This window comes from Peromyscus maniculatus, chromosome 2 (genome assembly GCF_049852395.1).
Source record: "Peromyscus maniculatus bairdii isolate BWxNUB_F1_BW_parent chromosome 2, HU_Pman_BW_mat_3.1, whole genome shotgun sequence".
NCBI lineage: Eukaryota > Metazoa > Chordata > Mammalia > Rodentia > Cricetidae > Peromyscus > Peromyscus maniculatus.
In genome coordinates, this window is record NC_134853.1 from 169,025,610 (window position 1) to 169,038,226 (window position 12,617).

The 12,617-nt window shown below is 45.0% G+C and overlaps 1 protein-coding gene across 21 annotated transcripts in view; it reads right to left on the reverse strand.

Moving 5' to 3' along the window:
• The window catches only part of Camta1 (calmodulin binding transcription activator 1), an 862,623-nt gene that overhangs the window by 808,713 nt on the left and 41,293 nt on the right, over positions 1 to 12,617 (reverse strand). Inside the window, exon 4 of one of the 21 annotated variants that reach the window (XM_076565718.1) lies at positions 2,177 to 2,420. The exons of the other annotated variants lie outside the window; for them this stretch is intronic. Coding sequence (XP_076421833.1) covers positions 2,322 to 2,420 — 99 coding nt within the window. The 3' untranslated portion in view covers positions 2,177 to 2,321. Of the gene's footprint in view, positions 1 to 2,176; positions 2,421 to 12,617 lie in introns of those variants that run through there. 21 annotated transcript variants of the gene reach the window in all.

Here is a 12,617-nt window from a genome sequence, read left to right on the forward strand (position 1 = left end):
AGGCAGGAAGTAGGTGGGACAAGGAGAGAGGAGAATTCTGGGAAGCAGAAGGCTGAGGCAGAGAGACACTGCGAGCCGCCGCCATGACAAGCTGCATGTGAAGACACCGGTAAGCCACCAGCCATGTGGCAAGGTATAGATTTATGGAAATGGATTAATTTAAGCAATGAGAACAGTTAGCAAGAAGCCTGCCACGGCCATACAGTTTGTAAACAATTTAAGTCTCTGTGTTTACTTGGTTGGGTCTGAGCGGCTGTGGGACTGGCGGGTGACAGAGATTTGTCCTGACTGTGGGCAAGGCAGGAAAACTCTAGCTACAACTCTGTCTTGAAAAACCAAACAAAAACCACCCCCATCCCTAGGCCTCCAACTTAATTGGTCTAGGGTGGGTCTGCTCAGGGGTTAAATTCATCTATAGTTAGGATTAAGCACCAACACCACAGAGACAGCAGGATGGGGCTGGCTTCTCAAAACTGCTTACAGAAAGGCATTTTATCCTTCAATGTAGCATTACAACACACACTGACACCCTCTTATTTCAATGGACCCTTTAAGAGGGCATTTCCCACACTTCAGAGCATCTGGTCCAGGATGAATGGGTCTTTACTATCTCAGTCTACCTATCTGGGTTCCTCCAACAGTTTGGCAATCTTGTTTCCTACCATCCAAACTTTCAAGGGCTCACCTTGGGAGTTGCCATCAGAAGTGGCAAGACGCCCTAGAAGGCATTTGGTCTCACTCTCCCACTGTAACCACGTTTCTACTTTTGTCAGTTTTATAGCTCTTAGGACTCCCATAAGATGATGTATAGAAAGCAGCTCACAGGCTATTAAGTCTTTGTTTTGTTTGTATTGTTTGTTGTTGCTGTTGCTCATTTTTACAGTTCTCTGAGATGGAGTCTCACTCTGTAGTTCAGACTGGCCCTGAACTCACTGTGTGTGTGTGTGTGTGTGTGTGTGTGTGTGTGTGTGTGTGTGTGAGAGAGAGAGAGAGAGAGAGTGAGAGTGAGAGTGAGAGTGAGAGTGAGAGAGAGTGAGAGAGAGAGAGAGAGAGAGAGAGAGAGAGAGAGAGAGAGAGAGAGAGAGAGAGAGAGAGAGAAATATATAGTGAGTTCAGGCTGGCCTCAACTCACAGTAATCCTCTTGCTTTATCCTTGGGAAGTGCTGGGATTACAGGTATGAGTCACCACACCTGGCTCAAAATTTCTTTTTTGAAAATTGCCAGACCTTCTTCTAGTTCAAAAGCACGAAATGTTGGGGCTTGTGGTGATCTGAGTAAGAATGGCTTCCCCTAGGTTCATATATTTGAATGTTCAGTCATCAGGGAATGGCACTACTCAGAAGGATTAGGAGGTGTGTCATTGTAGGAGTAGGTGTGACCTTGTTGAAGGAAGTGTGTCACTGGAGGTAGCCTTTGAAGTTTCAAAAGCCCACACCAGGCAGAATATCTCTGTCTCTCAACCTGGGGATCAGGATGTAGCTCTACTACTAGTACAGCTAATACTCCAGTGTCATGCTCCCCACCATGATGATAATGGACTAAGCTTCTAAAACTGTCAACAAGTCCCAATTAATTGTTTTCTTTCATAAAAGATGCTGTGGTCATGGTGTCTCTTCATAGTAGTACAACAGAGACCAAGACAGGACTTCTACAATAGTTCAGCACGTATGAGTGCTTTGCAGTTGAACCTGATGCCTCGAGTTCAAACCCTGGGACCTACGTGGTGAAAGTAGAGAACCCACTCCCATGAGTTTCTTCATTAAAGAAAAACACTGTCTTCTCTAGCTTATTTCTTCCAATGACTCAGGAACTCTTGATGTACCTTTTAAGATGACAAATTTAAAAGGGAGACTCTCAAGAGATGTCCACTCAATGCTCTTAGGTGTTCTTAAATGTAGTTCTGGGAGCCTCTTTCCTTCTCCTAGCCCATGTTTAAAAGCAGTGTTAGAAGTGTATTCTAAAGGGGAAAAAAAGCAAAGAAATGAAGATCTCTGGCTACTAAACTGAGAATTAAGTGAAGGGTCAAGGTCAGAAAGCTCTAGAGACCAGATGACAAAGTGGTGCTGATGACACAGGATTAAATGGTAAAGATAAAGAGGTATTAACCTGGATGACAAGAACGCCATCCTCATTCCACTAACTTCCATGGAGACATACTGTTTAGTTTAGCTATAAACACAGGCCAACAGCAATTGAAGCAATCACAGGGGTTTTATTATCCCAATCACCAATATTATGACATAAAAGATATCATTTATCATTCTTCCTAGCATAAGGTAGGTTGTACTCACCCACCACTAGATGCTGCTATTTAAGAACATCTAGAAAGCACGTGCACACATGGGTCGAGATGGTAGGTATGTGTGCTTTAGAGTAAAAGGTCCTGTTCCCATCAGTCTGGTGAGTTTACAGCTGTTCACCTGCATGCAGATAGTACCACAGAACTGTGTCAACAGGACAACTAAACACAAGTTTAGTTGGAGTAACTAAACTAAACTCAGAGGAGTAACTAAACCAAGAAATTAGGAACTGAAGAGATAGCTCAGTGCAAGGGTGAAGTGCTTGCCACACAGCATGAGGGCTTGAGTTCAGATTCATAATGGTGTGTGTCTATTACTCCTGTCCCACACTGGGGCATAAAGCTAGGCCAATCCCCAAACTCACAGGCCAGTCAGTCTAATCAGCTGGTGGGAGTTCCAGATGCAGTGACAGAACCGGTCTAAAAAGCTAAGGGGCAGAGCAAGAGAGGAAGACACCAACATAGTCTCCACTGCACAATTATAAACACGTGTGTACGTATACACACACACACACACACACACACACACACACACACACACACAAATAAATAAATAAAAATAAAGTGAGAAACTGGCAATAAAGAATTGATTTTAGAGAAGTTCTATTGTCCTAAGTTTTTTTTTCCCTGCACGGGCTGTTTGCAGACAGAAAGCATGGGTCTGCACAGTTGTCTTATACTGGAGGCTGGCTCTAACCAAAGGGTCTCTCAACATTACCTGAATAACAAGATGAACACAGAGCTATCTCTAACCAGGAGCCTGCAAGGTAGCTGCTGGTCATGCCTAAGGGTAGATACAGGGCTATGGTGCCAAGTACATGGCAGCCAACTTGCCTCTAAGGGAATAGGGTCACATGCTCAGTTTGGTGACAGACAAATCTGGAGCTACCTGAAGCTTTCATTTCCTAATGTGAAGCAGGGTCAATGCTACAGGCAGAGCTTAATAAAGGGCTGGTCCTGCTTAAGGCAGGAGGGATGTATAAAGCAAACTACACAGACAATAGTGTAGGCTGAGCCTGGGAGAACTTTGAAGACTGCAGACCACATGATAAGGCCCACCAGAAAGCTCAGACATGGTGGTGCATGCCTTTAATCCCAGCACTCAGGAGGCAGAGGCAGGAGGATGTCCATGAGTTCGAGGCCAGCCTGGTCTACAGATCGAATTCTAGGACAGTCAAGGCTACACAGAGAAACCATCTCGGAAAACAAACAAACAAATAAAGATAAAGTCCACATGAGGCTGCCAGTCAACAATTTAGAGAGGTCACAGTCTGCCCCAGGACCCTGTTTTCTCTAGCAGCACTTAAAAGCTTGGGGGCAGACAAAAGGAGCCAGGTGACAACACTGGTCCTCTCAGCACTGCTCTCTGTCCAACTAGGTATGATAGGAAAGGCTTCAGGAAAGTCCTAAGAGAGTGATCGTGTACCATAGACTCTAGATTTGAAGCTGAGGAGACAGAGAAAAGTAGAAGAGGAGCCTTCCTGAGGTCCCCACAAGAATGTTTTGCTACTTCTTGACCTGGAAACCAACATCGTCACACAGGTTCTGAAGTTCTCACTACATGTTCATGAACACCTGTGAAACTGTCCGGTTACACACAGCTGAAAAGTCACCCAGTGTCTAAAGATATCACCTAGAAGAAGCAATGTGTGCCACTGAAAGGGTGTGATGCAATCAGTAGGTATTCCTGTGCCAAAATTGAGGCTGGACACAGGATCAGTGCTCAGAGTGCCGAATGTTTACTGCACAGGCTTAGACAGAGAGCAAGACTGAACTTGAGAGTTTAGATGGAGTCTCTAGTCATCAAACACATCAGGTCAACACCCAAGACGTGTCTCCAGGTTTACAGCACTCCAGATTAGACCAACCCACACCTGAGTCTCCCCTGCCACACTAAGATGATCCTCACTGAAAAGGAATAAATTGTTCCTGAAGCAGACACAAGGAGGCTGCACCAAAAGAGGAAACTGAATGAGCAATCTTTACAGCCTGGAAAGAAATTCAGCACAGGACAAATACAAGGAAAATAAAGAGAGCAAAGGTGCGGGAGAAAGAGAGGAGAGGAAAGTGGAGAGGGAGGGGAAGAGGAGAGGGAGGGGAAGAAGGAGGGGAGGGAAGAGGGACAGAATAGAGGGAAGGAGAGAGGACAAGAGCAAGGAAGGGAGGAGAGGGGAGGGAAAGGAGAAGATTGGAGGAAACAACTTCTCTGAGGCTCAACAACAGTCAGTCAACAACTATCCAGTGAGGGGGGGGTGATAAAGGGGGACAGATGCCAACAGCAGGAAACAATGGTCATCCCAGCAGGAAGTCACAATAATGAGGTAAAGGAGTCAAAGAGCTAGCAGGCTGGACTGCCAGGCACGGGAGGAAGGCACAAATCCTGTGCCTTGTCTCCTGGGAGAACCTCTCACCTATAGAAGGTTCCAACTAGAACACAAGCCCCACAAGGGTACACACCTTTGCTTCACCACAGCACACCTCAGCAACTAGGATCCCATCAAACCTGCTTAATAACGTAATGTTCCTGAAACAATCAAAAGAAAAACTGAGGCAGGCAGCAGGGGAAACTGAGGGGAGAACAAAGGACTGGAGCCCTACACATGAAACACTCAACAGCACCGAGCTGTGGCCAGACCACAGCTGCTCCAGGCTTCCCGAGGAGACTCTACTCTGACCTCAAGGGCTAGGTCAATTACACATGGAATTACTAATGTGGGCGAGCAAAGGAGGCAAGACACCACTCACTCTAGCCTCATGTTGCCACCTCTACAGACCAGTCCATGGTTTCTCCCTCTCACCTATTCCAACACTCAAGAGAGGCCTCCCTTCTAACCTCAGTCCCCACATGTGGCCTCAAACATCACCTCCCTCTTCACTCCACTTCGACCTGCCTCTGTCAACACTCCACTGACACCATGTCACAAGGTCAATACAAGCCTCCAGGTAGTCAAATCCAAGCGTGACTTCCTCTCCGATTTTACTCAACTTCTTATAACCTTTAACTTTAGCTATGGCCTGTCCACAGAATAATGCCACCCAGACAGCTACATATGACCCACAGCCTGTACATATGCTAAATGGTAAAATTAATCAGGTAACAGGCAGAATTTAGGTTGCCTATAAACTTGTCTTAAAACAGAGAATTTGTCCAATTATCAAGTGGACTCAGGGTACTCAAGCTGGGAATGTGGCTTTCTGACACTGTACTTACCCAGCACATCCCCAGTACTGTAAGAAAGAAGAGGAGAAGGCACTGAAAATAACAGGAGGAGGAAGGAGCAGCAGTCTGACAGAGAAAGAAATGGGACTACAGAGGCAAGCTCTGGGTTGCTGACTTTGGGAATGGAAAACAGAGCTCAGCGGCAGAACACTTGCCTGCCACACACAAGGCTCTAGGTTTGATCCCCGGCACCAGGGCAGAAGTGGGGTCTGCAGAAAAGAGCCACAGCCACAGAATATGAACAACCCTCTAGAATGGTTCAGGTAACAGAGCCTCATGAAAGGTGTGTGGCCCATCCACACCTTGATTCTGGTGCAGTAGGAGCTATGCCAATGGCTGGCATACAGAGCCAGGTAATAACTGCATCGTTTTAAGCCATTAACATTGTAACAATGTGCTGCAGCAGCAAACAAGAACCAGAGGTGCTTCGTTGTTGTTGTTGTTGTTGTTCTGAGACAGGGTCTCACTATGGAGCCCTGTTGGTAGAGACTGTTACGTAGACCAAGGCTAGGCTTAAACTCATAGACATCTACTTGCCTCAACCTCCCCTCCCAAATGTTGAAATTAAAGGTGTATACTTTAGGCTCCCTTCTTTTCTTTTTCTTTCTTTTCTTTTTTTAAATTTTTCTGGAGGTGAGGGGGAGTTAGGGGGGATATCTCTCTACTGTCCTAGAGCTCACTCTGTAGCCTAGGCTGGCCTCAAACTCACAGAGATCCACCTGCCTCTGCCTCCTGCATGCTGTGTGCTGGAATTGAAGGTGTGCACCACCATGCTTAGGCTTCCTTCTTGAAACACTCAGCTTCCATCTCGGCCTCTGCAGTGGCTCCTCCTACATCCCTTCTCATGTACCTTTCACACCCCGAAGACCTCACTCAGTCCACAGTTCTAAATACAGTGGTGGCTCTGCAATGATTATCCCTAGGCACACTTCTACCCAGACATCTAGACAGCTGACTACTGGACATCACCACTTTGGTGTCTCTACATGACTCCGCATACCCTGTAAGCCTTCTTCACACACTGCCACCAGCACCAAGCTAAGGCCACAACCAGGGACCATTCTTGGCCTCTCCATCTTCACCTCAGGATACACCTTCTTTTCCAGTCTCCCATCTCTTACAAAGACCTCGAACATTCTGACTATGCCCATAAGACAAGGAGCAAAGACAGTGAAAATAAACTTCATATACCTTATGTCACTCACTTGCTCAAAGCTCCTCTTCCAAGGTTGCCCATTATTTAAAAATGGTACCAGAAGGCCTACCCTGCCCATCTCACCTAGCTTATCTTCCAGAAGCATACTCTGCTCCAATCAACAGGGTCTTTCTCACTGTTCCTCAAACGAGCATACCCTAGCCTCAAGCCTCAGCTCAAGATAGTCCCTCTATGCCAAGAATATTCTTCCCCAAGACCCTCAGGCAGCTGGCCAGATCTCTCAGCTCACAGGGCCCTTCCTAAAGGCTTTTTCTATAACACACCCTCTAGACTCCCCAATGCTCACAACCTCAGTATCCTGTCGGTACCCTCTGAATCTCTTCCCTACTTAACTCACACAGTCTGTCAGGCAGACCCATGGAACAGGGGCTTGTCCATCTGGTGCCTTCAACATCTCCAATCAGTGCCTGGTAAACAGTAGTACTTCAAAAAACATTACTGAATGCATAAATAATGGTGTGAACTAAAACATTAACATGCCATCAGTAAGCACTATATTGTGAATGGCTGTCAAGAAAGGCCTACCATAGAATACAGGAAGAGAAGAACCAGGTCACAAACCGCGTGTGTAAAAACTACATTCTGGGTTAATACTTAACATATGCCCACACGAGCACAGAAAAGATCTGAGTGCCGACTGTGTTTCTGGCGGTACAACCATCTTCAATGGGTGTATCAGTAAGTAGGGAAGAGAAATCCCCTTTCTGCGGCCTCCAGTTTGAACCTGGCAAGCAGTCTTTTTCAAAGAGGCTCTTGGATCCTTACTTCATCCTCCCTCCTGCCTGCCTTCTGTAACTAGGGGCCCTAATGACAGACCCAAGTGAGCCTATCTCAGGCCTGTGTCCCTCCTAAGAATCTGCTGGTACCTAGGGGTTGGGGGTACACTTTAGCTCCTCTCCTCTACTTCAAGTTTTCCAAGGGTAGCTCTTGTGGATCTGTTGGTTGCTACTGGTAGCTTTAGTAGTCCAGACAATCTAATTCAGGGTCAAGTTAGAGTAGCCCCTAGAACAGCAACTCACCAACCCATGCTGATCAGTTCCTCATTCAGTTATTCAGTGAGTGGTGACTAGGTAAGAGCTCAAGATCCACCCATGAGCATAGCCAAGATTCCTTGTCCACCTAGAACTCCCAGTCCAGCAGAAGTAGAATCCAGAGTTTAAAGATGGAAGCTGGAGCTGGAGAGATGGCTCCCTGGTTAAGAGCACTTGTTGACCTTGTACAGGACCTAGGCTTGTTTCCCAGAGCTCACAACTATCTGTAACTCCAGTTCCAGGGGATCTGATGGCCTCTTCTAGCCTCCATGGGCACTAGGTACACACACAATGCATACCAGGCAAAATACTCATGACATAATAAAAATGAATCTTTTTTTAAAGATGTAAACGGTAGAGTATATTAGATAATGGCAGATGCTAATTCAGAACACTTAAGTCTCACTATCCTCATTTATGAAATAAAAACACACAGCAGGTTCTCTGAATTGCTTGAAGAATGGACTATTAAAAACTTACTGGAAATTATCTTAATACAAAAAATTTGGTTAATAATAATTAAAGCATTTAACAGAAATGATTCTTAAATAACCAGAGTTAAAAGCCTAAATTTTGTTCAACAGTTTAAAAATGAAACTGTAACATTCACGTTAACAAGAATCTTATGATACCAGGAAAGAGGGAATCTGTCACCACACAGCTAAGGGATGTCAGAAAACATGGGAAATGACTATACTTGTCCTCAATCTTCCAGATCTTGCTTCATTTCAGAAATGGGAAGCAGGTGGCATTTTCCTATCCTTTCAACTTTTTCTCAACTTTGATAAAGATAGGTGTCGTAAGGGCTTTTTCTTCTAGAAGTCCCTTGTAGCTTTCTGAATTAGAACCCAACCTGGCAACAGAACAAGCCTCCCTCCAGGGCAGCTTCAGGCAACAGCCTGCCCTCTCTACACAAAGTACCTGACAGGAGGGAGGCCCTCTCCACGCCGACCTGGCCTTCTGACTACTGTGGGCTCCTTCAGAGGGACACAAGATGACGTCCTCTCCCTTATCAGCGGTCTGTGTGCTCCAGTGCTCCCTGCTCTATCTAGTCCCGGATCTGAAGCTCCTCTGCCCAACCAATTATCTTCCTTCTGGCACTACAGGTGGCTATCTTCACCTTCGCCTACACATTTGGTTTCTATTTTGTTTCTTACACATGGAAACTTTTTCACACAAACTCCTTTAGAATCATCATAAAATTAATATATTGCTAAATGAAGTTGGACACAAATTTTACCTAGGTTCTGGCCACAGAAGCCTCACATGAAGGACTGACAGATCTTGGTCAATTTGAAAGCTGACAGTTTTCCCAAATTTCCCCTTTTTTCCTCAAATATAAACTGCAAGCACCTTAAATTTGGCCTTTATTTCAATTCTACATCTATGATGGGATCCAACAGAAACCTATCTAAGTACAGACCTAGGATCATGCCCTTCTATCTAGAGAAAATCTCCCCCACGCTCATCTTACTCTAACCCACCATAGTCCATGGAGCAGTTTGCTGTTTGTTTTCTTTTTCTGGAGATGACGTCTCAAGCATCCCTGGCTTCAAACTCTCCTTAGCTGAAGATGACCTCGAACTTCTCAATCTCCTGCTTCTATCTCCAAGTACTGGCATTAAAGGCATGAGCCATCACACCCAGAGAAGGTGGTACTGGGATCAAACTCAGGGCCTTGTTCATGCCAGGCAAACATTTTTAGCAACTCTCAAATCAAAAGGGACTTTCCGTGTCTGAGCTGCTGATACTCATCGGTTCGGACTCTGTAGGAGCATCAGCTCTGGGAAACTTGAGTTATACTTTAGGAGCGGTTTTTAAAAACCTCAGTGGGGTTTTATAAGTAGGAAGCATATAGGTTGGGGGCAGGTAGATGGGTCAGAAGGGAGGTTATGACATTTGGTTTTGGGTTTCTGCTGCCTTCAGCCTCATGGGCCAAAGATAAGAGTGAAAAAGAGAAGACTATCTTCCATGCTACTCCCCAAAACATGTCAAAACATCAGAATATGCATCCACATGCCCTGATTCTACCACTCTTTTTTTTTGGTTTTTTGAGACAGGGTTTCTCTGTGTAGCTTTGCGCCTTTCCTGGAACTCACTTGGTAGCCCAGGCTGGCCTCGAACTCACAGAGATCCGCCTGCCTCTGCCTCCCAAGTGCTGGGATTAAAGGCGTGCGCCACCACCGCCCGGCTGATTCTACCACTCTTAAAGGGCCTTCTTATATAGAAGATTTTAGTTTTAAAAACTGCATTCAATATCATCTATGTGCTTACTAAAATAAGAAAAAGACTCTAGAAAGCTTCATCATATTCCCTGTAGCCAAAGTTCCCCAAAATAAACCTTAGTGGGGTAGACTACAGTCAAGTCACACATACTTCTGGACTGAGGTCTCCACCTGAGTACACGCTAGATACAATCCGGTGCTACACAGGCACAGGAACAGACACTCCAAACAGCCAGTAGATGCCAGTGAGCCAGACCAGTCCATGCAGCTGAAGAATGCCAGCTTCTCCAGGCAGCCTTCCCTCTCCACCTCAGTGCACTGGTTCGGCTTCTCATCTGTGGAAACCATCAGCATCCAAAGTCACTTGGCTACTGAAAAGGGTGGGATGTTTTATCCCACTTTTCACAACATGATTTTTAACTGAACCTGAATGAATACTCTTCAGCCTTCTCCAAACTGAATTTGTATGCTAATGTTTCTCAATCTCTGGCAACAGTCCAGTAAGTAAGTTATGACCTAGATCAGAAAAGAATCTTCTCCAGTTTCATCTCCAATGCTAAACAGGTACAAAAACTTAGAGGTAAAACCAAGAACTCCAGAGGAAGGAAGGGAGGGAGGGAGGGAGGGAGGGAGGGAGGGAGGGAGGGAGGGAGGGAGGGAGGGAGGGAGGGAGGGAGGGAGGGAGGGAGGGAGAAGTTTGAAAAGACAAGACCAAGAACTCATGAGCCTGCCCTCTTCTAAGTGTACTGATCCCACCAAGGCCAAAGGCTTGTGGGGTGATGAAAACATTCTGGAATTTGGAAGGAGCACTTACTGCACAATTTTGTCATTATATTTAAATAAAAAAATCACTAAACTGCACATTTCACAAACAAAATTAAGGGATGATTAACAGTAAAAACAAAATCACAATTACAATACAACAGCAGAGCTGTACTCTAGCTTCCCCTACTGCCCCACACTCCAAACTCTGAAAACAATAACCAATAATACCAATCTTCAAAGGTCACTGGACACCACCAACTCCAACCAGAGGAGGCTGAGAAGACCACCATTTCACACAACACACCTGCTCAGGAACAGAACCAAGACTAGAATGTCCTCCTGCACCAGCTCTGCATCTGCACTGGGTCTTTCAGTTCAGACTCTGAAACAATTACCAGGGTCTATGAGTTTAAAATGATTCACATCTTAATTTATCATCTGAAACAGTAACACCAATTACAAACATATTCTAACACAAAAAGTCATTGTTCAAGTTTGTGGTTTGTGATTATATTTGCTTTGGCACCCAAGAGTGTCATTTAAATTCTTGTTGGGCTAATGAGAAAAATCACAGAAGTGAATTTAAGACTAAATGATGTATTTGTACCAGGACCTAACGGACTTATAGAAATACTGTGCAAAAACCAGTTTATCAATGAGGAAACAAGGTAGACCTGCAGGGCACAGGGCAGCACCACATGCCAAGTCACAAAGAAGGGAGAGCAGCCCAAGTGAGTAAGATACTCAGCCCCAAGAGATGGTTTTGTTTTGACAGAGCATTACCCATCCCACCCACCAGCACTATTCACATAAGCTTTGTTGGTTGTGGAGTTTCTGTGGATATCATGTATCTGAAACTATATTATCAGTAAAAATTACAATAAAAATGCAACTGCAAAGCTGAGCTCTGAAAATTACAGAATTTAGTTTTCTACGGTTTTATCTATTTTGTTCACTCAAGACGAGCCCTACTGAGCAGTGGATATGGGCTAGATGTCCCTCTAGGTGCCACTCCCTGAAGTAATGCTGTAGTAAGTAGCTAAGACCTAAACTGAGGGAACCAGCACCTTTAAAGAAGGTCCCAGCCCCTCAGCATCTGTTCAGACTCTGAAAGCATTACCCTCTGCAGGAGAAGCTGCCTCTCTTGCTAGTCCTCAAAGACAACCCAGCCTGAAATGAGCAGTATTCCTTGCGCGCCCTTCCCCAGTGGTGGCAGTGTGATGGGCCTTGTTTCCTTCTGCCACTGCAGATGGGAACCTACAGACTTAACACAGGCTGCTCTCATCAGAGTACTGAGAACTGTATTTAACGCAACTGTTGTCATAGAATGATCAGGTTTCACTTGGTATGTGATACTATGTGCTGTGTTCAAAGATCAGATGGTGTCCCTCTTACAACTTGGCTCTGTTCCTGCTGCTCACATCTACATTTCATGTTTTCGTTTAACCAAAGCAACCCACCCTGACTCAGAAACCAACCACCACTACCTCATGTCACAAAGCTACCCAAAACAAAATCTCCTTCAAGGCTAACTTCCCAGGTCCTCAAAGCCAACATTATCTCCATGGCCTTCCCGACTACAGCACTGTGTGTTCCAGCTGAGCTCACACTCAGGAAGCTTCTAGAGTCTTAAATGTCTCCCAAAACTGTAGTTTCAAACTTCAGAGCTAACATTACATAATAGACCAGCAAAGCCAATCACTGAAAACTGCAGCCCTAAAACTGTAGCTTTTTAAAAATATGTAAAGAAAAAATTAAAAATACAAAAGTACTGAAAAATATATGCCTACACACAAAAATGATTATGGAAATTGTAAAAGTATAAGGCAGTTTGTATTTAAAGGTGTAAATGAAATATAAT